This window comes from Vicia villosa, linkage group LG4 (assembly GCF_029867415.1).
Source record: "Vicia villosa cultivar HV-30 ecotype Madison, WI linkage group LG4, Vvil1.0, whole genome shotgun sequence".
NCBI lineage: Eukaryota > Viridiplantae > Streptophyta > Magnoliopsida > Fabales > Fabaceae > Vicia > Vicia villosa.
In genome coordinates, this window is record NC_081183.1 from 58,834,338 (window position 1) to 58,861,653 (window position 27,316).

The 27,316-nt window shown below is 38.8% G+C and overlaps 1 protein-coding gene across 1 annotated transcript; it reads right to left on the reverse strand.

Moving 5' to 3' along the window:
- Positions 1-15,897: 15,897 nt before the first annotated feature.
- On the reverse strand, positions 15,898-16,877 carry LOC131597256 (uncharacterized; the record flags this gene model as incomplete). Its single annotated transcript, XM_058869963.1, has 2 exons — positions 16,869-16,877; positions 15,898-16,806 (listed from the first exon to the last, which is right to left on the reverse strand). Coding segments are annotated over exons 1-2 (918 nt in total), but the record flags the coding sequence as incomplete, so codon positions are not given.
- Between the last annotated feature and the right edge of the window lie 10,439 nt (positions 16,878-27,316).

Genomic DNA, 27,316 nt, shown 5'->3' on the forward strand with positions numbered 1-27,316 from the left:
AAACTCTTTTTTGGTATGATCTAAGTCACAAATAAATTCCCTTAAAAAATACCCAACCAAAAACATTCAAAATGCTTAATAAAAGGCTCAGACTTAAAACAAAGTAAGGAAATGATGCGAAGCCTTGTAGTGGGTTTCGTCATCATGGAATTACAATAAAAGACACAAACCAAACTCTTGCTTTTCTTTTGCCTTGTTAGGCACATAAGAACAAGTTAAGTCCTTTCCAAAAATAGGCGTATAAGTCTCCAAGGGTCGAGCATCGTGGATTGTGACATTAACCTCTGTTCAACTAAAAAACACAAAACAAATGGAAACTATGGAGCCGAACTACGGTCGCTCTGATTCCTTTTAAGGGATACGTAGGCATTGGGTCGCGGGGCCTAAGCGAGCACACTTGTAAATAATTCCTTCTTTTCCCCGTATTTTTTCTTTTGCATGCATTCGCATTTAGGCTTTAGACATAGATACACCCTTTAGATAGAAACAAACATAGGTGGATACCATCGAGTACGATGGGCGTGAGGGGTGCTAGCACCTTCCCCTCGCGTAACCGACTCCCGTGCCCTGTTCTCTGGTCGAAAGACCTTGTCCTTGTTTCGAGTTAGGTTCCTGATATTCCTTTCCCGCGATGGGATGAATATATTAGTGGCGACTCTGATTCTATTTTTCGCGGTAGCGACAGCTGGCGACTCTGCTGGGGACGTTGCTAGACCTGTGCTGGTCCGTTCTTAGCGAGTCGATCCTAGCCTTTGTTTGTTTGTTTTTGGGTGTTTCTTTGTTTGTTTGCTTATGTGTTTACATGTTGTATATATGCTTGCACATCATGTTTATTTTCCGCTTGCATATCATGCATCTGGACTATATTATGCGTCCCCGTGGGGACCACATATTTTTCTGCTTTGTTTTGCAGGTTGGGTGGGATGTTATATGAGGTAAAAGGCCCAATACCCAGGCCAGAGTTGACACATAGGATACCTAGGATAGAGTGGATAGTCATGACGCCGATGAGATGTCAGGTCTTGTCTAGTGCGATCATGAGACCCACGCCCAGTCGAGGTTCAAATGGGGTATCATCGTTGGCATGTAGATGCAACAATGGTGGTATCTCAGGAGAACTGATAACGCTGGTTGCCTTTTGACCTACCCTGACCTAGATTCACCTGTGAGTGGGGAGGGATATACATGACAGGTACCGTTGGTGACTATTCAGTTCTGTTGGTGACTATTGGTTCTCCTGGGTATTCAAAAAGGTGTTGGACCTTTGATCCTGTTACATCTGACCTACACCAGTTATTCAGAGGATTGTACAGTGGATACTAGTATTATATGGACCTTGATCCCATGCCTTTGCATTGCATAACATCATTACTTTATCCACTTCATTTGTGGGGGATTCTAAAGTCTATTTCCAAAAAAAAAAGGAAAAAAAAAAGTAGAAAAATAGAAAAGATGGAAATGAAAAAAAGAAAAGATACTATATGCAAAAAAGAAAGAAAAAAAGCTTTGATAAAAGAGAAATAAAAGTTGATGAAAAGACTTTAGGATCCCTTAGAAATGAAACATGCATTCATACTATCATGCATTTCATAGTCCTCTCAGAAGATTATGGGGGCCCTTTTTACTCAGATTCTGACTTCAGCAACAAATAGACTTCTCACCGCTATGTGCTTGAAAGTTAATAATGGAACAACTCCGTGAAGATTTGAATGAGATGAGGACAAAAATGGGGATTAACCTGAATCAGTCTATGGAGGCTATTCAAGCCCTTGTTTTTAGACACGAAGAATTGAGACAACTTCCTTAGAGGCCAAATGCGAATGTTAATGTTACCAAGGGGAAGATCGTATGATTCAGAATGTCTGATATAATGTTGAGATTCCTATTCAGGTTAAGGAGTCTTCACATCATGAGAACAATTTGGAAATTGAAGTCTTCAAGTTTCCGACTATTGAAAAATGAAAAAAAAGGTTCCACCTATTGGAGAAAAGGTTGAAAGCCATAAAAGATTGTGACTCCCTTGATTTAGACATTGTTGGATTGTGCCTAGTTCTTGATGTCAAGAGCTGTAAAGGTCATTTATTCTATCTCTAATCAGTTTGGACGTGCAAGCCAAAGTGGTAATCATCACTTGTACATATGTGGAAATTGCGTGGGGCTCCCGATCGAGGGATAAGCAAGACATTGTCTATCTTGAGCATTGCGCCATTTGCAGCGCTCGAATCCCTAAAGCACTACAAATTTTTGTGCAACTCAGTCAGAATCTTTTGCCATGCGATAATCAAGAGTATTCTACGAAGACATTTCTCATTCTCAGGCCGTTGCTTCATATCATGTGTCACCTCTTCTTGGAATTTTCTTCTCAATGACATTTGCCCGTCAATAGAGAAAGAAAGATTATGAGAAATAAATTGATGTAATTCTAATGCCTTGTGCCCAATTACTTCCCTGTTGGTTAGAATCTCAGTTGGTTAAGATTTGTGGTGTGGGTCTTCCTAACCAAATATAGCTCTCTCGAGTTCGATGATAATGCTATATTCTTTCAGTCATGATGGTGATTATTGTTCTAGCATCTATATTTGGGGCTCCCGACCGTGGGATAAGCAAGACATTGTCTATCTGGAGTATTGCATCATTCGCATTGCTCGAATCCCTAAAGTAATGCAAAAATGCACCACTCTTGCATGCCTTTGTTGGAATATTTTCTGGGAAGTAGTCTAAAGTGCGTGGAAGGAACATATGATAATGCTAAGTGGCTACCATGCTGGGGCACCTAGCCATTCAACTGAAGGTGGTAGGACATTCAAAGGCAAAATTCAGGTCCTCGCTTACTTCAGAACAACCACATCCACTCCAAGAGGTTTTATGCACAAATCGAAGTCTCAATGGGGTATTAAAACTGCAAAAGGTATTCGAGAGCAATAAGTCCATACGGAGTCAAGTCTCCTCTACAAGGGTATTCATTTAGTTCTTTATTGCATTCTCATTTGTAGCATTCCATTGTTTGTTTAAGCATTGCTAGCATGTAAAAACTTGTTAATTTCTGAATGAAAATCATAATACATTGTTTATGTTTGTCTTGAAGTAATCCATTCGTTTTCACTAAAAAAAAAATATTTTGGCATTACGATACCAACTTTATTAATCTCTTGCTTAGGCAATGAGCAGAGGGTGAATGATGATATAAAAATGCAAAATCCCTAATTGTGTGTTTTTGAATAAAACCCTGCTGATGATGTACAGGCATTGTTTCAAATCCCCAAACACCGGGATATAAGGGAGATAGACCCTCGTTAATCCCTTTGAACCTTGAAGTAGGAGTTTCTTTTGTGTTCAGAGAAAACCCTTATTTTTAACCCTGGGGCAGGGTAGCGTTCATTTAACTTGATCAAGTGTTCAGAACTCACAAATGATATGCATCTAAGGATACAACAATGGTTATCCTTCAAAAGGTTGAGGAAAGTCAAAACTGTGATGGTTATCCTTCACCTACCAAGAGGTCAAAGGATGACGATACCACAATCGTAATCCTTCATCAATCATGGAATGAGGCAGTCGCAATCACTTCCAATGAATCAAAGAAAATGCGAGGTCACACGACTTGTTCAAAAAAAAAGAGCAAAAAAAAATGGCAAAAAAAAAGAAAAGAAAAAAGGATGAAAGAAAAAAATATAGCAATAAAAAGAAAAATGATGGTGAAAATAAAGCAAGAACAAGGTCGTGTGACAATGAATCAGAAGAATAAAAGGTGAGCGACTGCCATGTCCAAAAATACCTCATCGATTCCTCAACCATCTTAAAATTCCTTGCGAGGGATGAGCACTCATGTTTAGTTAACTGAATTTAGGACTGGAGAACATCACGAAGGGGGTGGGCACCAAATAATTTTGAGCCTAAAAATCCTTTGTTTCTGAAAACCATGAACCAGGCCAAGTTACAACCCTTAAAAGTCCTAATTGAAGTATGGTTTATTTCGAAAATGCACTCCGAAGAGATAGCGTTTAGCTGACTCCCAATGAAGCGTAACACATATCTATGTTGGTATTTTATGCCCACTTTATCTTTCATTCACAAGAGGTGGCCACCTCATTGCATAACAAGTTTTTAAACTTCAAGACTAGCATAGGCTTTGCATTAGAATCATCATTCTTAGAATTAACATTCTTTTGCATACAAAACATTTTCTTAAACATCAAGGAAGTTCCTATGATTAGAATCCATGAAGAGATTGATCATGTCAAGGTGCAAGAGACTTGAGAACTCCGTGGAGTAAGAGGCTCTCATGGATTGATTATCAAGGGGCACGTGGCTTGTAGACTCCGTTGAGTATGAACAATTGATGTTTCTTTGATTGGTTACCCTGAGGGGGAAAAGGGTTGAATACTCCATTGAGAAAATCAGTTGATACCTTCTTTGATTGATTACCCTGAGGGGAGAAGTATGAATACTCTGTTGAGTAGATGCATTTTGATTAAGTACCCTGAGGGGAAGAGTTTGAAGACTCCATCGAGTATGATAAAGTTGCTATGACAGTTTGTTTGACCTTCAAGGGAAGTAAACTCGAGGACTATGATAAGATGTACATAATCAGGGCAATCAAATCGAGGTGTGACCTCTCAAATCCAATTAATTTGGGTCAATCAATTCGAGGAATCTCTCTTGATTTCAACCAATCTGAGGCAGTGACGTCGAGACATCTCTCTCAAAATTCAATCAATCTGGGGCAGTTACGTCGAGATTCGAAAACTCTCTTCAAGGATCTGTTGATCAAGGGAAAGAATATTTCAAATGTATGAATATGTTGGGGCAAGTGATCTCAATTAATTGGGGAATAAGGATCCTTTCGAGGAAAATATCTTCGTAAGATAGGAAGCCTGAGGCATGATCTTTTGTGTTTGTATTGAAGGAACTGTCATTCACTTGTAAAGTGTAATTGGCCATCACATAATAGAGGAGTATCATAATGCTTTTCCCCAGCAAGTTACTCTTTCCCCGAGTATAGGAGTTTATTTCTCCTGAGAGTTGATCCCATTCCTCAAGCATAGGAACTTTTCTCCTGAGAAAAGTCTCTCCTCAAGCCTAGGAGTTTATTTCTCCTGGAAAAATCTCTCCCCGAGTATAGGAGTTTATTTCTCCTGAGAGTTTGTTCCATTCCACGAGCATAGGAGTTTATTTCTCCTAGGAGTGTTCCAATCTTCCCAACAAGGGTTCCTTATCCGGATTTCTAATCCCCACCATGGTGAATTGAGGGAATCTCCTCAAGCTGAAAATCCTCAAAGCATGGCACATGGTGAGAAGTCATAAGTTATGTTGTGCTTTGCAAGTCAACAACAAGAAGGGGTATCTTGAAAGATTTCCATCCCCATAGAGTTCTTAACACTAAGGGGATTCTCTCTGGTGTTTACCTCTCCCGAGGTCAGAGACGAAGCTCGATCAAAAAGACAATGGAATATTCCCTGAAGGGACCCCAATGATTTTGCTTCTCTATCACACTAATGCCTTTATTTGGCATTTTGCATATAATTTCATTGCATAAAACATGGCATCCTCAAACGCGTAGCATTTCCATGAAAATGGAGCATTACGCCATTGAAAAAAATTCAAACATGTATCAATGCATAAGCCAAGTTTGTATGTGCTTCCAAGGCACAAGGTAATATATCCCCAAAAGAAGTCTCACTTTCTCCCTCTAATATGGATTGGATACGAAGTCTTTCTTCCTCAAGATCATTGTTTCTTTGGTTATATCCCTTTTGTTAAGTTCAATTGCTTGGATAACCCATACTTTGTGTGTGGCAATTCAAGTGATTGTCGCTCTTGTAGAATTACACCCCGCCTTTTGGCCTGAGGGAACCATGTAGTTCTTATGTTCCGTAAGTAATCAATACCTCCTTCAAAGTCCAGTGTTTACTGGCATCATCTAATAGAGTCTGGTCGTCACCAGTCCTCTCTTTGTATTCATTTTGTGAGTCCCCTTACTGCCTTTTACATAAGGGATATCTCTTGCTTATTGCAAGTTTGCCTTGGTTATTTTCCCGTATGCTGCGTGCATATTAGAGTGCGAATGAGGATGGGCATTCAACCCATTTCATTTTCAATCATTTGGGTAATGATACTTGGTGTGTGGCAACTCGAATGAATGCCACTCTTGAAGATTACACCCCGCCTTTTGGCCTGAGGGATCCATGTAATTCTTATGCTTCGCAAGCATCAATATCTCAGAATTTTTTCAGTGGTTACTGTCATCCGCGTGTCGAGTCTAGTCGTTACTAGTCTTGTTTTGGTTATTTTCCCGCATGCCGCGTGCATAATAGAGTGCGAATGAGGGTGGGCATTCAACCCATCTCATTTTTCAATCATTTGGATAACCATACTTGGTGTGTGGCAATTCAAATGATTGCCACTTTTTGAAGATTTATACCCCGCCTGTTGGCCTGTGGGATTCATGTAGCTCTTGCACTCCGCAAGCATCAATACCTTCTTGAAAGCCCAGTGTTTACTGGCATCCCCTGATTGATTCTAGTTGTCACTAGCCTTTCTTTCAGTCAAGCCCAATGGTTATTGGCATCGCCTTCAAATTCAGTGTTCATCAACATCCCCAATAAGAGTCTAGTCGTTACTAGTCCTCCTCAATAACGTCCAATGATTATTAGCATCTCTTTCAAAAGTCCCATGGTTATGGGCATCCTTCAAAGTTTGGTTGTTACCAGCAAAAGTCCTGTTGTTACAGGCATCCTTTGGTCACTTCTAGTTGTTACTAGTCTGTTCCTCTAAAGTCCTGTTGTTACAGGCATCCTTTGGTTAGGTCTGATTGTTATTGGTCCTCTCCTTTAAATTCTGGTTGTTACCAGCAAAAGTCCTGTTGTTACAGGCATCCCTTGGTCAGTTCTAGTTGTTACTAGTCTGTTCCTGTAAAGTCCTGTTGTTACAGGCATCCTTTGGTTAGGTCTGGTTGTTATTAGTCCTTTCCTTCAAAGTCTGGTTGTTACCAGCAAAAGTCTAGTGGTTACCAGCCTTTTCTTTAAAGTCCTGTTGTTACAGGCATCCTTTGGTTAGGTCTGATTGTTATTAGTCCTTTCCTTCAAAGTCTGGTTGTTACCAGCAAAAGTCCTGTTGTTACAGGCATCCTTTGGTCAGTTCTAGTTGTTACTAGTGTGTTCCTTTAAAGTCCTGTTGTTACAGGCATCCTTTAGTTAGGTCTGATTGTTATTAGTCCTATCCTTCAAAGTCTAGTTGTTACCAGCAAAAGTCCTGTTGTTACAGGCATCCTTTGGTCGAGTCTAGTGGTTACTAGCCTTTTCCTTAAAGTCCTGTGGTTACAGGCATCCTTCGGCTAGGTCTGCTTGTTATTAGTCCTTCCCTTCAAAATCCAGTTGTTATCGGCAAAGGTCCAGTAGTTGACTGGCGTTTCTTGATTATATCAAGCAGTTAATTGTATCCCTTGGTTGGAATCAGTAGTAACTGGTGTCCTCTTTCAAATTCACAATTGCAAAAGTCTCTTCAGAGTTGTTACTCCAGAGCGCAAATTTTGATGGTACTGATGGGTATTCAATCCACTTACACCTCAAATGTCCCGAACTCATGTCGTTCGTACATTCAGGTCCAAGCAGATTGAATAGGGGCAGCTGTTGCACCCCAAAATTTGCCCACATATTTATTCCTAACTGGTTTTTGCTCCACATTCATATGCATCTGTCATTTAGGCCATCTAACATTCACACATTCATTAATCAAATAACTTTGCATTGGATCAAGGATCTTGAAAGTTAAGGTTTTATATGGTCGTTCATGGTGGACTTCTTTCTCCTAAGGCTACAGAGTTTTTCTCTATGAAGATTCTCCAAAAATCAAGAAAATAATAAAGAGTTTCTTATATGTGGCATACACAATCATTAATTCACTGAGATTTATTGGATTTCTTGTTGTGCTTCAATTCTTATATTCTTCAAGGATCTCTTAAGGTAGTTATGATGCAATAACCGTGGTTTATGGAGTAGTGGATCCACCTGTCTTTTAATACATGAAGCCCATATTCTGTATGATATGACTGTTTCAAAGACCAAGGCGCTATTCTTCCTAATATTGGTTGCTTGACTCACATTTAGATTAAAGGATTTGAATTGAGTCGGAGCTTATTGAAGCGGCAAAGTGATTTGGTTTTTGTCCATTGAGGGTCGAAACGGATTTGAGTTTGAAGGATGAATAAAAAGGAACCAAAGTTCTTAAATTGGGTGCAAGTTCTCAAAAAAAAGAAGAAGAAGGATTTGTGTATTAGAAATGTGTCTTCGAGATCAAAAATTACAAGATTCTAATAGTGTTTTGAGTTCCATTCAACATCATCAAATTCATTCAAAAATACAAAAGAAATATAGTTGAAGTTCAATGTCATTCAACTTTGGTCTCAAATTGGGCCTAACATTCAAAGTTCTTTACAAAAAGAGAATTCAAAGTTCTTTACAAAAAGAGAAGTATCAAATTGCAATGAAAAACTAAAACTTCATTAATCTTCATGGAGCTTCTACAATATTCAGTCCAATCCATATACACAAATGTCCATTACAAAACAGATGGAATTACAAAAGAAAGAGGACATATTCCTAAAAGCTTGATCCTTGCTTCAAAACCGACCTGGATACAAAAATGAAGCGGCTGCCCAGCTAAAGAAAAACCGACTTTTGTGGTGAACCGATACGGACTTGCAACTCGAATAAAAGCTCTGGTTCAGAACTCAGAAAAAAAAGGCATTCACACATAGTTAACTGATACACCAGAAAATCAGAGGAAAATAGTAACTCAGTATCATATATATAGTAGAAGAGGGATGAAATCAGAAAACAGAGTCATAACAAACTCTTCTCAACTTCTGACCAGGCTCTCTCAACTCAATTATAGGCAACAGAAATCAAAAGGAAAAAAGCAGAAGGAAATTATGATAAGAAAGAAAAGGAAAAAACAGAATTAACAACCTATAACTAACTCTCCACACTCCTAACAGAATAACTACCAAAAACTGAATCATAACTAGCTTCAAAACCACCTAATAACTAACTTCCTAACCATCATATAACTGCCATAACAGAATCATTCCCCAAACCTATAACCTCCAATAAAAAGCAGAACTTGACTAACCTCTATATAACAGAACCACACTCTCAGTTCAGAGGTTCAGGCACCATTTACTTTTCATCCACTTCATCACTCTCTTTCTCTTCTCCTCAATCTTCAATTCTCTCCATAATCTTCATCATCTCATCATCAATTCAAAAACCTTCCATCACCAATCTTCTTCCTCTGCATCGATTCTTCACCACAAAAATCACTTCTCAGATAATAACCAGAATTCTTCAACCTTCATCACCTTAACCTTCACCTCTTCATCGCAGCATCACTACCATTACTCTTGAATCCTCAATTCTTCAATCTCCACTTTCACCTCAAACCTGAAAAATTCCCTCTTCTCTTCAATCATTCACGTAACAGAAGATTCACAGAAAGAAAGGATTAACAGAAGAAGAGAACTCACCTCTAACCACCTTCAACCTTTACTCTGAAATTTCATCAACGAACTTCACGCGCAAGAACCTTGTTCTTCATCTCAGCTTCATAGAAACCGCGAGTCATCATCTTCATCACGCTTCATTGATAACTCCTTGTATCCGCAATCAATATCATCATCGCACAACGACTCCGTGTAGCAACCTGTGTCGTCAAGTCTTCAACATCATCAATTATCTTCACTGCATCGTCTACAATCTGCAAACAACAACACTACAACGCATTCAACAGAGAGGAGAGACGTGAAAAAGCTTGATTCGGTCGAGATGAGATCGAGATGGTGAACACCGCCACAAGTGAGAGAGATATGCAACGCGAAGGAGGCGAGAGGTTATCGGTGAGGAGATGAGAGAGGTCGCTGTTCGCCGGAGAAGGAGAACTCGCGTAAGTTCTCCGGCCGCCGCGTTTTGTGTGAGGAGAGAGCGAAGAGGCGCTGGTCATGGCGGCGTTGGAGTTTGCCTCGTCGGAGAAGATGAATTTCTCCACCACCGCGCCGCGCCGGGTTACATCGGGAGTGAGGGAGAAGACACTTTGAGAAGTCGTGAATATGAAAGGTCACATTATATTTTAACCTAATTCCCCTCTTTTTATTTTTTTGATTAATGCATATTCCGGTTAATTGAATCTTATTATTATTAACTGCAATTAAGTGAGTTAATTTAGCATAAAGTTTAGATCATTTGATTTCATAAAGTGTTGATTAGATGGATATTAATGGAGGTTAACTGGGTTTAGTGTACAGTTTGAAGTGGATTAATGAGCATAAAATCTGAATTTTTGCTTTGGATCAAGACATTTCGTTGGGCTATTGTTGCTGAATCCCCTAAGGCCCACACATCATGTCCTTTTACTATAAAAATCTGAACAAAATCATCAGGGATCAACACATTGGGCCTTGTTTTCACGAAATTGCTGTCTACACACTCCTTGGCCCAATGCACCTTCTTGTTGTCTTTTTTTGACATAGAAATTCTGAACAAAAAAATACCGCTGATGGGCCAGTTCAATGGGCCCTGTGCCTTTATTCCTCAGCACCACCGTTCTGATTTCACACACCCGACTCACATAAGAAATTGATAGATTTTAGATTTTTACTTGGTCTTTCTTTGCTATATTTTTTAGATAATAAAAACAATAAAACCATTAAACTTGTGTTAGATTTCTAGATGTTTTTTTTAGTTCATTTTCATAAAATCAATAAAAAGATAGTAGTATTTTTTAGACTAATTTTGTACTAATACTTGAATTGCTTCTCTTATGCTTTTGTATCATTTTCATGCTATCTTTGTATAATTGTTGTGTAATCTTGTTGCTTAGCTTTTTGGCCATATTTTGGGCCTATTTTGTCAATATCATTTGTTTGCTCCTTTTAGAATATATTCCATTAACATGATAACTTTAGGTAGATTTTCCCTTAGATTTTAGGAATTATAGAACATTAACAATTAGATTAGAGAATAGGTTAGTTCCCCTTGCTCATTTCTTTTTTCTTTTCAATCTTAAAAAACTTAATAAATACCGATGAGGATCATACCGCTACTATTTTTTATAGTAGGGAAGAAATGATTGGGGTGTAGGCCCCGATGTATGTTCTTTCCTACTTAGCGGAAGAGAAATGATTGAGGCGTAGGCCTCGGTGTATTTCTTAACCGCTATTTAGAGAAACGATTGTGGCGTAGGCCTCGATGTGCATTCTCTAAATATTCAAAAAAAACTCTGTATTTCTTAACCGCTATTTAGAGAAACGATTGTGGCGTAGGCCTCGATGTGCATTCTCTAAATATTAAAAAAAAAACTCTTTTTTGGTATGATCTAAGTCACAAATAAATTCCCTTAAAAAATACCCAACCAAAAACATTTAAAATGCTTAATAAAAGGCTCAGACTTAAAACAAAGTAAGGAAATGATGCGAAGCCTTGTAGTGGGTTTCGTCATCATGGAATTACAATAAAAGACACAAACCAAACTCTTGCTTTTCTTTTGCCTTGTTAGGCACATAAGAACAAGTTAAGTCCTTTCCAAAAATAGGCGTATAAGTCTCCAAGGGTCGAGCATCGTGGATTGTGACATTAACCTCTGTTCAACTAAAAAACACAAAACAAATGGAAACTATGGAGCCGAACTACGGTCGCTCTGATTCCTTTTAAGGGATACGTAGGCATTGGGTCGCGGGGCCTAAGCGAGCACACTTGTAAATAATTCCTTCTTTTCCCCGTATTTTTTCTTTTGCATGCATTCGCATTTAGGCTTTAGACATAGATACACCCTTTAGATAGAAACAAACATAGGTGGATACCATCGAGTACGATGGGCGTGAGGGGTGCTAGCACCTTCCCCTCGCGTAACCGACTCCCGTGCCCTGTTCTCTGGTCGAAAGACCTTGTCCTTGTTTCGAGTTAGGTTCCTGATATTCCTTTCCCGCGATGGGATGAATATATTAGTGGCAACTCTGATTCTATTTTTCGCGGTAGCGACACAATGCAACTAAATGCATGTGGTACCAAACATGGGATAACCCATCTCACCGATCCACCACCATAAAGATTCGGCTACTTCTCTCACCAATTTCACACAATGGGAATTAGCTACCGCTGTCCCACCACCATAAGGGATACAGCCCACAACATGATTATGAAATGCATGCATCACATACCGCATGCTAATCATCAATACCAAACAATTGAACAATCATAATCATCAACCGATGCAATAACAATAGCCACACAATAGTTATGCTATTTTTTTCCAACCATCTCAAATATACATTTTACATCAGCAACACATGTATATTAATCATCAATCACAATCAAGACGAGTTAATAGTCAAAACATTCACCAGTGCATTTGTACGCATAAACCACCACAACCAATTAAATCAAGTGTTTTAAAATAAAATCGAGTCACAACTCAAACACTATTTTATTGCATCAATCGCTTAATTAGCTTCACTATGCTCGAAACGGCACATCAAACGGACTAACAGTTAAAAAGTTATGCATCGTTAAACTTTTTTAAAAAAAGTCCCAAACATCAACAGCACGCGGCGCCAACTTGGTTCGCGGCGCCAACTAAGCGTTCCAAAAATCCTTGGCTCTCTGCCAAGCAATTCGCGGCGCAAACACCTTTACGCGATGCGAAACGAGAAAAAGTTACGCCTTCGTAGCGCCAACACTATGCACGCGGCGCGACCTGTGCGTATCACAACATCCTGGCATTCTGCCCACCTGTTCGCGGCGCCAACCCTGTGCACGCGGCGCCAACCGGCGATTTCAGAAACCCCAACCTGCAGAAAACAGCATTCTATACATCCCAAATGCCCTCAAAATCATACCAGTACGAATTTCAGAAAATAAACCACACATACAACATAATTTGCACATTTACACATACTTTTAATCAAGCTTAACATCATTATTCAACACCAATCATCATTCACAACATAAATTGAACCAAAGTTCTATAAACCCCAAAACCCCAAACCCGGCATACAATCCAATTCAGAATCCTAACATACAAACTCTATTGAATCATTCATACAACCCATAATAGAGGTTAATGAGAAGAATCCCCCCTTACCTCGATGTCGAATTCTTTGATGCCCTTGCTCTTCACTCTTGCTCTTCTCCCAATTTCACGTTCAGCTCTTTTCTTCTCCCTTTTGGTTCTCTTTTCACAAAATCCTCCTCTTTTCTATTTTATGAAAAATATAACCTTATTTTAGTAAAAGGCTTTGCAACTGACACACCCCCCAATTGCTACTTGCGACACTGGCCTATTAGCTTCATCAATCCATATTTCTCAAATAATTCAATTAATTCTAATATTTAATTAAAAAATTAATTAAATTAAATAAAGAAATTTATGGGGTGTTACAACCCTCCCCCACTAGAAAAGTTTTCGTCCTCGAAAACATACCTTAGGCAAAGAGTTCCGGGTAGGAGTCCTTCATCTGGATCTCCAATTCCCATGTAACATTTCCACCGGCTGGTCCTCCCCAAGCTACTCTGACCAACGCTATCTCCTTGCCACGCAATTGTTTCACCTTCCGATCTTCAATCCTCATAGGCAAAGCTTCAACTGTCAGATTATCCTTTACCTGTACATCATGCACTTGGATCACATGCGACGGATCAGCAATGTATTTCCTCAACTGCGACACATGGAATACATCATGCAGATTTGCAAGCGTCGGTGGCAACACAATGCGATACGCCACATCTCCTACTCTTTCTGAAATCTGAAACGGACCAATAAAACACGGAGTCAACTTCCTTGACTTTAGAGCTCGTCCGATACCAGTCATAGGAGTAACTCTCATAAACACGTGATCTCCTTCTTGAAATTCAAGTGTTCTCCGCCTCTTGTCATGATAACTCTTCTGACGACTTTGAGAAGCCTTCATCTTCTCCTGAATCATCTTAATCTTTTCCGTCGTTTCTTGGACAATCTCAGCTTAGTACCCAAAGCCTTCTGCAAACCTTCCCAAAATTTGGATGTAAACCTTGGATCTCTATCTGACACGATGCTCGAAGGAATACCATGTAAGCTCACTATCTTCTCAATGTACAATTGAGCCAGCTTCTCCATCGGGTAATCCATTCTCATTGGTATAAAATGAGTAGACTTTGTCAACATATCCACAATAACGCAAATGGCTTCATAGTTCTTCACCGTCTTCGGCAAACCAGAAACAAAATCCATAGATATACTATCCCACTTCCATTCTGGAATAAATAACGCTTGCATAGCCCCATACGGTTTCTGATGCTCAATTTTCGACTTCTGGCAAGTCAGACAAGCATAGACAAATTCAGCTATTTCCTTTTTCATTCCAGGCCACCAAAACAGCTTCTTTAAATCATGATACATCTTGGTAGCACCAGGATGAATACTCAATCCACTACGATGTCCTTCTTCGAGAACACTCTTCCTCAATTCGGAAACATTAGGAACACAAACACGATTACCAAACCTTATAATACCATTCCCGTCAATTATGAATTCACCTCCCTTGCCTTGGTTAATCAGAGTCAACTTATCCACCAACTCTACATCAGCTTTCTGACCCTCTCGAATCTCTTCCAGAATACCACTAGTCAGTTTCAACATACCCAACTCAATACTGACAGGAGTGTCTTCGCATACTAAACTCAAATCTCTGAATTGTTCAATTAAATCCAATTCTCTTACCATCAACATAGACATATGCAAGGACTTCCTACTCAAAGCATCGGCAACCACGTTTGCTTTACCCGGATGGTAATTCAGTCCAAAATCATAATCCTTGAGGAATTCTAACCATCTTCTTTGCCTCATATTCAGCTCTTTTTGATCAAAGAGATACTTCAGGCTCTTGTGATCACTAAACACTTCAAACCTCGAACCATACAGATAATGTCTCCACAATTTCAACACAAATACCACTGCTGCCAACTCTAAGTCATGAGTTGGATAGTTTTTCTCATGTACTTTGAGTTGTCTCGACGCATAAGCGACTACCTGTTGATTCTGCATTAGTACACCTCCTAATCCCAACAACGAAGCATCACAATATACAACAAAAGATTCCGCCGGATTCGGCAAAATCAAGATCGGCGCACTAGTCAACTTCTTCTTCAACTCTTGGAATCCTTATTCACATTTCGAATCCCAGATGAATGCTTGACCCTTCCTAGTCAACTTAGTTAACGGCAACGCTAACTTTGAAAAACCTTCAATGAACTTTCTATAGTAACCCGCAAGACCAAGGAAACTACGGATTTCGAAAACTGACTTCGGAGCTTCCCATTGAGACACTGCTTCTACTTTAGTTGGGTCAACGGCAATACCATCTTTAGAAATTACATGCCCAAGAAAGCTTACTTCACTTAGCCAGAACTCACACTTTGACAGTTTTGCATAAAGTTTCTTTTCCTTCAGTAGTTCTAATACCACCCTTAGATGCGCTGCATGTTCTTCTTCACTCTTAGAATATATTAGAATATCATCGATAAATACCACCACGAACTGATCCAGGTAAGGATGAAAGATCCTATTCATATACTCCATGAAAACACCTGGCGCATTAGTTACTCCAAATGGCATCACTGTATACTCGTAATGACCTTACCTTGTTCTAAATGTCGTTTTCTGAATATCGTCCGTCTTCACCCAAATCTGATGATATCCCGACCTCAAGTCAATTTTGCTGAACACACTCGCACCAACCAATTGATCCATCAAATCATCAATCCTCGGTAATGGATACCGATTCTTGATAGTAACTTTATTCAGCTGTCTATAATCCACACACAATCTCATAGAGCCTTCTTTCTTCTTTACTAACAACACCGACGCACCCCACGGTGACACACTAGGACGAATGAATTCTTTTTCCAGTAATTCTTCTAGCTGATTCTTCAACTCTGCTAACTCAGATGCCGACATACGATACGGCGCCATCGACACAGGACTAGTTCCAGGAACTAACTCAATAGCAAATTCTACCTCCCTCTCTGGCGGTAACTCTCTTACATCTTCTGGAAAGACTTCTGGAAATTCACATACTACCGGTAAGTCACTACTCACCACTTTCTTCTTCACTTCCATGGATGCAATCAACATAAACACGGCAGCCTCGTCCTTCATGGCTTCTCCCACTTGTCTAGCCGTCATTGCTAGGCTCTCAACACCGACATCTTCAGGAAAAATAACTGTCTTCGTGAAACAGTTGATATGAACCCGATTAAATTGCAACCAATTCATACCCAGGATGACATCAAGTTGTTCCAAAGGAAGGCACACTAAGTCCATTCCGAACTCTCTACCAAAAATATCAATTGGACAGTTCAAACAGGCAAACGAAGTAGTCACTGAACCCGACGCAGGAGTGTCAATGATCATACTTCCATGAATATCAGATATTTCCAAGTTCAGACGTTTAGCACAATCCAACGAAATAAACGAGTGAGTTGCTCCAGTATCTATTATTGCAATTAAAGGAGTGCCATGGATAAAACACGTACCTTTAATCAATCGATCCTCTGGAGTAGTCTCTGAACCTGATAAAGCGAAAACTTTACCCCCAGCTTGATTCTTCTTTGGCTTAAGACACTGTGGACTAATATGGCCCTCTTCACCACAATTATAACAAGTCACAGTCCTTCCCTTGCAGTCAACAGCAATGTGGCCTGCTTTACCACACCTGTAGCACTTCTTCTCTTCGCTTTTGCACTCGTGAACATGATGTCCCGGTTCCCCACACTTAAAGCACTTAACAGGAGCACTAGAGTCTCCCCCACTAGGCTTCTTCCAACCTCCAGCCTTATAATTACCCCTACCATATGGTTTACCACGATCCATAGGCTTCTTCCCTTTCTTGTCAACCAACTCGCGGGAGTGAGATGACTTCAGCTTGAGGTTATCCTCTTCATAGATTCTACTACAATCTACTAAATCAGTAAACCGACGAATCCTTTGATACCTGATTCCCTGCTTAATCTCATCACGGAGACCATTCTCGAACTTAACACATTTCGAAAATTCGCTCGCTTCATCATTGTTATAGTGGACATAGTACTTGGCCAGCTCAACCAACTTTGAAGCATATTCCGGTACCGTCATGTTACCTTGTGTCAGCTCCAAAAACTCAACTTCTTTCTTGCCCTGAATATCCTCAGGAAAGTACCTCCTCAGGAATTCTCGCCTGAATACAGCCCAAGTGATCGCTACACCTGCAGATTCAAGCTCATCCCTACTAGCCATCCACCAATCATCGGCTTATTCAGACAGCATGTGAGTCCCATACCTCACTTCCAGGTTTTCAGCACAATCGATCACTCTGAAGATCCTTTCAATTTCCTTCAGCCACCTCTGAGCGCCTTCGAGATCGTGCGTGCCTTTGAACAACGGAGGATTGTTCCCCTGAAAACTGTTCAGCTGCCTGTCAGCACCAATACCAGCTCCATTGGCATTCCCTCCTAATACACCAGCAATCATGCCCAGAGCCTCAGCAATCGCGTCGTCATTTCTTCCTCCTATTCCGGCCATTGTTCTGCTAAATATCAGACAATATTCATTAGAACAAGGAGTATCGACAGTGTCAACCTTACACTATTCGTATACGAAGGATTAACCGACACTAAGACTCTGACTCAAACGACCGACTATGCTCTGATACCACTATTGTAACACCCTTCTAAACCCCGCGGAAAATTTAACAAAAATCAGAGTAAAACATGAAGAAGAGTATTACAACTCCAACAAAATAAACAAAGATTCATGTCATGCCATAAAGGAACGATAAACCAAAAATTATTCAGATATCATGTTAACACAGCGGAATATTCTTAACAACTGAATAATTAAACATCCAGAGTCGGAGACTCATGATCCAACCATAAACCATAAACAAAACAAGGATTTATCAACCAACCTAAAATAACGTTCCCAGTGTTACACGACCAGAGCATGACACAGACCCAACTGACTCTAACGAATTACTTGACGAGCTAATCCTCACCAAGTACACAAGCTACTCCTCAATCTGAAAAAAATAACAACAGTAAGGGTGAGTTTCATGCGCATTAACAAATGTTATAGGAATATAAACAATACAACTTCATTCATACATTATTCACCCAAATTCAATTATATTCAGATAGTATAGCAACACTCATCAGATACAATCATCCAAACCAAATACACACAAATTATAACATTGGACTACTTCCATTCATGTTACAATTATAAACAACAACCTAATGCAATGCAACTAAATGCATGTGGTACCAAACATGGGATAACCCATCTCACCGATCCACCACCATAAAGATTCGGCTACTTCTCTCACCAATTCCACACAATGGGAATTAGCTACCGCTGTCCCACCACCATAAGGGATACAGCCCACAACATGATTATGAAATGCATGCATCACATACCGCATGCTAATCATCAATACCAAACAACTGAACAATCATAATCATCAACCGATGCAATAACAATAGTCACACAATAGTTATGCTATTTTTTTCCAACCATCTCAAATATACATTTTACATCAGCAACACATGTATATTAATCATCAATCACAATCAAGACGAGTTAATAGTCAAAACATTCACCAGTGCATTTGTACGCATAAACCACCACAACCAATTAAATCATGTGTTTTAAAATAAAATCGAGTCATAACTCAAACACTATTTTATTGCATAAATCGCTTAATTAGCTTCACTGTGCTCGAAACGGCACATCAAACGGACTAACAGTTAAAAAGTTATGCATCGTTAAACTTTTTTAAAAAAAGTCCCAAACATCAACAGCACGCGGTGCCAACTTGGTTCGCGGCGCCAACTGAGCGTTCCAAAAATCCTTGGCTCTCTGCCAAGCTATTCGCGGTGCAAACACCTGTACGCGACGCGAAACGAGAAAAAGTTACGCCTTCGCGGCGCCAACCCTGTGCACGCGGCGCGAACCGGCGATTTCAGAAACCCCTACCTGCAGAAAACAGCATTCTATACATCCCAAATGCCCTCAAAATCATACCAGTACGAATTTCAGAAAATAAACCACACATACAACATAATTTGCACATTTACACATACTTCTAATCAAGCTTAACATCATTATTCAACACCAATCATCATTCACAACATAAATTGAACCAAAGTTCTATAAACCCCAAAACCCCAAACCCGGCATACAATCCAATTCAGAATCCTAACATACAAACTCTATTGAATCATTCATACAACCCATAATAGAGGTTAATGAGAAGAATCCCCCCTTACCTTGATGTCGAATTCTTGGATGCCCTTGCTCTTCACTCTTGCTCTTCTCCCAATTTCACGTTCAGCTCTTTTCTTCTCCCTTTTGGTTCTCTTTTCACAAAATCCTCCTCTTTTCTATTTTATGAAAAATATAACCTTATTTTAGTAAAAGGCTTTGCAACTGACACACCCCCCAATTGCTACTTGCGACACTGGTCCATTAGCTTCATCAATCCATATTTCTCAAATAATTCAATTAATTCTAATATTTAATTAAAAAATTAATTAAATTAAATAAAGAAATTTATGGGGTGTTACATTCGTCTTTAAGCGTCATTCTTTGAGAATCAAGCTCACCATATCGAGTGGGTCATCGCCTCTGATTCGGGATACCTCTGAAGTTGAAATTATATGGCTAGAGGAAAATAAATCCTCTTGCCCCTTGATAGGTGTTGAGCCTTTGAATTTAGAAGGTATGTGGCTATAGGAAAATAAATCTTCTTGCCCCTTGATTTAGGAATTCAGTCCTTGATAAGAGTACCTGAAATTGTGCGCCCTAAATTCCTTAGATCCTTGAAAGGGTTAGTTAACATGATATGTTATGATGTCATGATGTCATGATCTCATGCACATGTAATGCATTAAGTAAAGCATGAGGTAATAAGGACGAAATGTCCTACAAGCAAATCCTGCAAGAAAATAAAAGGGTTAGTAACACACACAAGCAAGTCACACAAATGTCCTTAGGTTTAAAGGCTTGCATGGAGTTTGACTAGGTAACTACCCTTCCCCAAAGGTACTTCTAACGATAAGGATGATATCAGCAACGGGTTCTACCGAGTTACCCAGAATTGTCATCCCTCCTAAAGCACCCTCGAACATGATACATACATACCATGCAATGATACTTTGAGAAAGAACCTATCTGAGCTGTAGTATCGGGTAGCGACTATGCTCTCAACATACATCCAGAGTAGTCCCCCCACTACGTTCCTAAAAGTCAAGATGGGTTAAAGGTAACTAAAGGTCCTTAAGCTCCGACTCACCTACAGATATCCACACGAACCTCTCTCATGCAAAAGAGGCATGCGAACACCCATAGAGGCCTAACTTAAGCGTGAACTCTCATATTGACCAATCCTCCTCATACATGAAGGAAGTCGCCATGACTATGCCACTTCCTATCTTAGGTGTACTTGAATCCGGGTGTAGGATTCGTCCTTCATTTAATTCCCAAAACAGCCCTGAAAAATAAAGCAAGCAAAGCAAACAATAGAAAACATTTAAGTGATCCTATACTTTTAAGGTAACCCCTCTTTTATTCGAAAAATCCCCAGCAGAGTCGCCAGTTCTGTAATATGGTGAACTGACTTTTAAAGAAATGTCGCAGTTAAGCAAGAGTCGCCACCGACTTTTATTTTATCCAAATTAAAGAAAGGCTAAAAGAACAGGAAAAACCTTTTAAAAGAAATCTTGAGTTCGGGGGGTAATTTATACAAAGGGAAGGTGTAAGGCACCCTTTGCATCCATGGTTTTCCATGGGCTCTTAATTGCTTAGCTCACTTTTTTGTTTGAAAATGTTTGCAGTGAATAAAGAAAAAGATATGAAATAAGGACTTTAGCTGGTAAATAAGCGTAGCCTTTTTGAAGGTTTTTGATAAAGTGTAAGAAAAAGATTTTAAAACAGAGCAAGCAATTAGGAGCTAATTACCTTAACATTGTAAAAAGAGTTCTTTTAGCCTTTCAGGGCTATCCATACCATAAGAAGGGCAGGAAGTCCTTTTATCTGGAGGTTGAAGGGTCATCGAGAGTTTGTTCGCCATAAGACTGTCCCTTGCCATAGAGAAGGCAGGTAGTCTAAGGGAAGGAAAAGAATAGTCATTATTAGGCAACCAATAGGACACCTCAGCAATAATCGAAAGGGACTATCACATCATCGTAGGCAACTTCGAGGGACGAGATCATATAATCGAACCGAAGGCAGCATCATTGGGACATATGATCTTTAGTGATGAACTGGGGGCAACATTTGCTGAGACGTCCCCGTATCCGAGGGACTTGACTATTCTGCACTGAAAAGGCAACAAGGCAACAGGCAACAAAAGGGTTACCATAAAAGGTGTGTGGGTGCACAATCACGTGATTCAATTCAGATAATTATCTTGTAATTAATTATTCTAAATTCAGTTCGAGATTTCACGCCCTAAATTACTAACCACGCAAATATAATGCATAACAGTTTTAAGTGCCTTTAAGGCCACACAATACAACCAGGAGCAGTTACAAAATAAGCCATGGGAAAGGGGAAAAAAGCAATAAAATAAACCCCAATAGAGAAATAGGTTTAACACAACTAATAATTAAAGAAGAATTAAAAGAGAACGAGTTTAGGGTTACCGAAGGTTTGAGCTTTGACTGGTTGGTTAACCCTAAAAATTGGCAAAGGAAGAATAAACAAAGGGTGAGTGTAGGAGGAATTCATTAACAGTTGAAGCAAACCTTAATTTAATCGATAAGGCGAAGATTAAAAGTAAAATGATATTTAAATAAAAAAGGGGAATTAGAACTTAGCTTTTCGATTGGTATGGCGCGTAGTCGGAGGATCTTGGGGTAACCCTGAAAAATTGCACAAAGGAAAGAAAAGTATTTAGTGCACGAGTGATCAAATGACAACCCTCGCAACCCTGATTGTGCACAAGTTAACCATGGTTAATAAAATAAATGAAAAGCTAAGTTAATTAATTATTGGTTTTTAACCTAATTAATTAAATCGGCCAGAATACGTTTTCGATTAAATTATCTAACCCTAATAAGTAATTTAGTTAACTAATACAAATATTAACCTAATTAAACAATTAAATAACTAAATTAAATTAATCATTTAATAAATTAAATCAAATAAAATTTTTTATTAACCATTAAATCCAATTAATTATTTAATTATAAAATAAATATTATTAAAAATAAATAATTATGATTTTTATGAAAAGAGAAAAAGAAAAAAAAAGAAACTAAGAGAAATTTTATATAGAAAATAAATTGAATAAAATTAGTGTTGAACAAATAAAAAATAAAAAAATTAGAAAACTTAGCTTGCCATCCAGTGTGACGTGCTCTTGAGGGTCTACGGTGCACCTACGCGTCCATATGTGTTGGATTGATCTGACAGATGATCTGATGGCTGCAATCCAAGGGTGTACAATAGACTTGTGTGCGCTGGAGGTACAGGATCTGCAAACAATTGATTTGTAAAAATAAACCCTGTCCGGCATAGGGATCGAACTCGCATCCCTGGGGTCACCATTAAGCGCTTAGCCATCTGGACTGTGTTACCAACTTGACATCATAATGCAACCAAATTAATATATTAAAAAAACTAATTGGATAAAATTTGAACTGAAGGTCCCGCGCTCAGCCTTCTTCTTCTCCACCGGGACTACAACTTTTGCCACGGTGTAGCTTCCATTTAGCTACGGATACGATCGTAGCCAATCCCTGCCATCTTCAAACTCACGATATAGACTCAATAAATTCCAAATAAAAAACCAGATCGATCAAACATTATCCCCTAAACATGAAAACACTATTAATTTTGAATGATTTGGCCTTTATCCGAAACTCCCCAATTTGGAGCTTATAAACCCTAGCAATGGTGAATTATTAATCGTGCGATAAAACTCAAATTAAATAGTACAGAAAGCTCACAAACATTGTTATGAACATAGTTATACGATCAAATGCAATTCATAATGTGTGTATGATGAAAATCGAAGTCATAAAAAATTTGCTCAAACAGTGGTGTTATACGTCGCGGTTCTTAAGGAGATGGCGAACTGTGACTGTCTGGCACACTTCAGAGAAGGTCGAGGAATCGATTTAGACGTGTGGGATTGCTTGAATCGGATCAGAATTTGATGTGCGCCTCCACTCTTGTTCACGTTTTTTTTAATGGTGCTAGGGTCTCCTTGCGGCCAATCCTCCCCTTTTTGCATCTAATTACCTTTCTTTCTTATAGTACATGGAATTAGGGCAAATATATTGAACCAAATCTCCTTGAATTATGATATTGGGGATTGATTGAAAAATTGATTTTTTTTCTTTCTAAACTTGGCCAAAATCATTCCATCTCTTTCCAATCTTGTGTCCCCTGAATATTTCAATCAAATATCATGAATATATCCATAATATTGATCACAAAATTAAACTTAACACAAAATCTTTGATTTTCCTTATTTATTTTAAGGGTTAAATAAGTTTTTGGTCCCTCAAAATATCTCAAACTTCGTTTTTAGTCCCTCAAAAAATTTCCTTCAAAGAATTGTCCTCATAAAGTTTTTCGTCCACACTTTTGGTCCCTCATGTCTAACACCGTTAACAGAAGCTGACGTGGCACGCCACGTGGCAATGCCAGGGTGGCAAGATGCTGACGTGTCATGCTACGTGGTCAAGGTCAACATCACACTTGAACCCATAAAATTTTGTAGCTAAAAATTGTAGTTAATCTGTAGCAAATTTATTTTAAAAAATTTTAGTTTTAAAAGAATACAGTGAGTTTATTTTTTTTAGGATCTTTAAATATAAAAAATTTCTAAACAAATATACAGTTTTTTTGTTTCTAATGTTGACATTAAAGACTTCTCTTTTTTCTTTTGACAGATACATCAAGATTCCTCTTAAACAAGTTTGTCGCAAAACAAACAAATATAATAGCATATTTAACCAAAAATAATGGATAAAGCTAGTGCCACCAAACACTAATACCATTCTGATCTGATCTGAGTGGATTATAGAAATAGAAACGATATAAATTTTATTATGAGATGCATATTAGCCAATCCTATACATGGAGTTTCATATCATAAAAAATGTTCTAGAAAAGCTATACAAGATAAAAGATATAGATGAGGAAAGCTGAACCATCTAGGTGTGAGACATCAATAAAAAGATATCCACTACACTTCTTGATTCACACCATAAAAAATGCGGGACCTTCATTCAGACCTGGGTTAATGTTGTTGAGCCAGAAAATTCTATCTTGAAAACTTCCAAGTTAGCAGTAGCAGCAGCAGATAAGTTATAACTCTCTAGAGATGGATACTCTTCGCCGTTTGTGGAGCCATTTAATTTTTGCTGAAAAATGCAACAAGAGTATTCATCATCCTACTCACAGTTAACTGAAATTATTTTTGGTTCTTGGCAGAAGCACTAAAACTAGGAATATTTGATGCTGCAACATTATGTAAAACTAATCCAACTGGTCCTCCCTCAACGTATAAAAGTAAGTTAAGACATTTCTTTGTTATTAGAAAACATGAAACCTAGGTTCAACAACCAAGCTCACAAACCAAAAGTCATGAGAGTAAACAATTAATTCTATCCGAGATAATGAGTAGAATGAAATTCCCAATAATAATATCACTTTGATAAAAATGTGAGTGTTCTGGTTGTAACTTAATAATTATTTATAGTAGTCCATAATGTCATTTTAGTTAATAATAATTGAAGCAATTCTGGCAACACTACAAACTTCACAGTAAGATCATATAGGGTCACAGCAAGATCATATAAACTCACTGCATTCTCTTAAATCCAAAATTTTTGAAATAAATTTGCTACAAATTAGTTACGATTTTAGCTACTGATTAACTACGAAATTTTATAGGTTCAAGTGTGAAGTTGATCTTGGCCACGTGGCACGACACGTCAGCATCTTGTCATCCTGGCATTGCCACGTGGTGTGCCAAGTCAACTTATGTTAACGGAGTTAGACATGAAGGACCTAAAGTGTGGACGGAAAACTTTATGAGGATCATTTTTTGAAGGAAATTTTTTGAGGGACTAAAAACGAAGTTTGAGATATTTAGAGAGACCAAAAACTTATTTAACCCTTATTTTAATTAAAGTTGAATTTAAATTGATTAAATCCAAGAATAAATAAAATAAATAAAAGGAAAGCATGTGATTGGGCGTAGGGATCGTGGATATGCTTAAGGCCATGATTCAAAACCAAAATTTAGGCCCATGAGTCCAAAACCACAAAATTCACCACTTTGCATTAAGTGCATTTCCTCAAAATCGACCAACTTGTGCAAGCCATAACTCCTTCAATTTTTATCATATGGAGACGTTCTAGGACTTTTTGGAAACCTCAAGATGTTCTCTACAAGCCAATTTAGAAGCTTTTTTTTCATTTGAGGATTTTATCTTGATGATATGGGCTTTGACAAAAAACTGCTTTTGGTTGACTTTCAAAAAGGACCTGTAATGTTTTGATCCATATCTCTCAAATGAAGCATTTTTAGACTTGGCTTGTGAGAGACAAAGTTGTAGAGAATTCAATTTCATTCAAAATGAGCTTTGGATGGGAAATTTCTGATGTTCCATGTGAAAGTTATGGCTGGTCAAAGTTCAGTTGACTTTCTTCTTTGAAAACCTTAATTTAGAAACTTTTGGCTTTGTTGATTTCTGATCTTTTCTTGATGAATCATGATCAATACTTGATCAAATTATGAATGATACTTCAAAATAAGTTTTTTGTAAAAAAATCAGGAGTTTTGACTGTACTTTGACTACAGTTGACTTTTAGGTCAAACCAGTCGACTGTTGACTTTCTGAGCAATTGAGTGGTCAATCCTTGGAATTGAAACCTGGATTTTGTCATGGAGGTAGTTTTAAACATCATAAGCCATATGAAATGCATTGGAGCCTTTGATTCATTGATTTTCTTCGGAGAAATCAAAACCCTAGTTCAAGAAGTCATTGCTTAGGAGAGTATGTCTTTGAGTCTTGAACTTGGTATGAGCTTGAATAGGAGAAATGAGATGGGCAAATTTTGGGGTATGACAACTGCCCTTGTTTAATCTTCTTAAACCTGAAGATGTAGATTGGCATGTGTGCCTGTCGAAATCTGAAGGTAGAAGAGGACTGAGCACTAGAATACCAAGAAATTTGCCCATGTTGATGGTGAAGGGACTTTTCAGAGATGGGCTTAAAGATGCCACCCGATTATTAAGAAACTTGATTGAGATGGGCTTAAAGATGCCACCCAGCTTGATAGACTTGAGAGTCAGAATACATCGTACGTTAGACTATATCTGAAGGATATACTTAGGATGAGTCGAACGTTAGACTGGATCCACTGTATTGATAAGTGTCAAAGTAGGTCGTACGTTAGGCTATACTTTTTAGGATGAGTCATACGCTAGACTGGCTCCAGTTTGCATTTGTTAAACATCTGGAAAAGCCGTATGTCAGGCTGAAGGATGGATCGTACGTTAGACCTGATCCAATTTGCATTTGATAAATGTCTGGAAAAAGCCGTGCGTTAGGCTGGAGGATGGGTCGTGCGTTAGACCTGATCCAATTTTGCATCAGTAGATGTCTGGAAAGTCGTGCATTAGGCTGAAGGATGGGTCGTGCGTTAGACCGGATCCAATTTTGCATCGGTAGATGTCTGGAAAGCCGTGCGTTAGGTTGAAGGATAAGTCGTGCGTTAGACCGGATCCAATTTTGCATCGGTATATGTCTGGAAAGCCGTGCGTTAGGCTGAAGGATGAGTCGTACGTTAGACCGGACCCTCTGTGTTGATAGTTGTTAGAATGCACCGTACGTCAGGTTGCATCCTAGGATGAGTCGTATGTTAAACTGAACACAAAGTCTCAGATGAGGAACATATTGCGTTTCTAGCACTCTGGCTTTCGAGATGCGTCTTTTGTTCTAGGTCCATAAAAGTAGCAAAGAGATACCTTTGCATGGCTAACCAGCTAAATGCTGGGAAAAAGTTAAACTTAAGCCAGTTAATTGTAGGATTCCTCTACGAGAATCTTGTCGCACGCTCGCGAAAAATGAACAGAGTCGCCACTAATATATTTATCCCATAAGGGAAAGGAATATCAGAAAACCTAACAAATGAAGGAACAGGGTCTTGCGACCAGAGAATCTAGGTACGGGAGTCGGTTACGCGAGGGGAAGGTATTAGCACCCCTCGCGCCCATCGTACTCGATGGTAT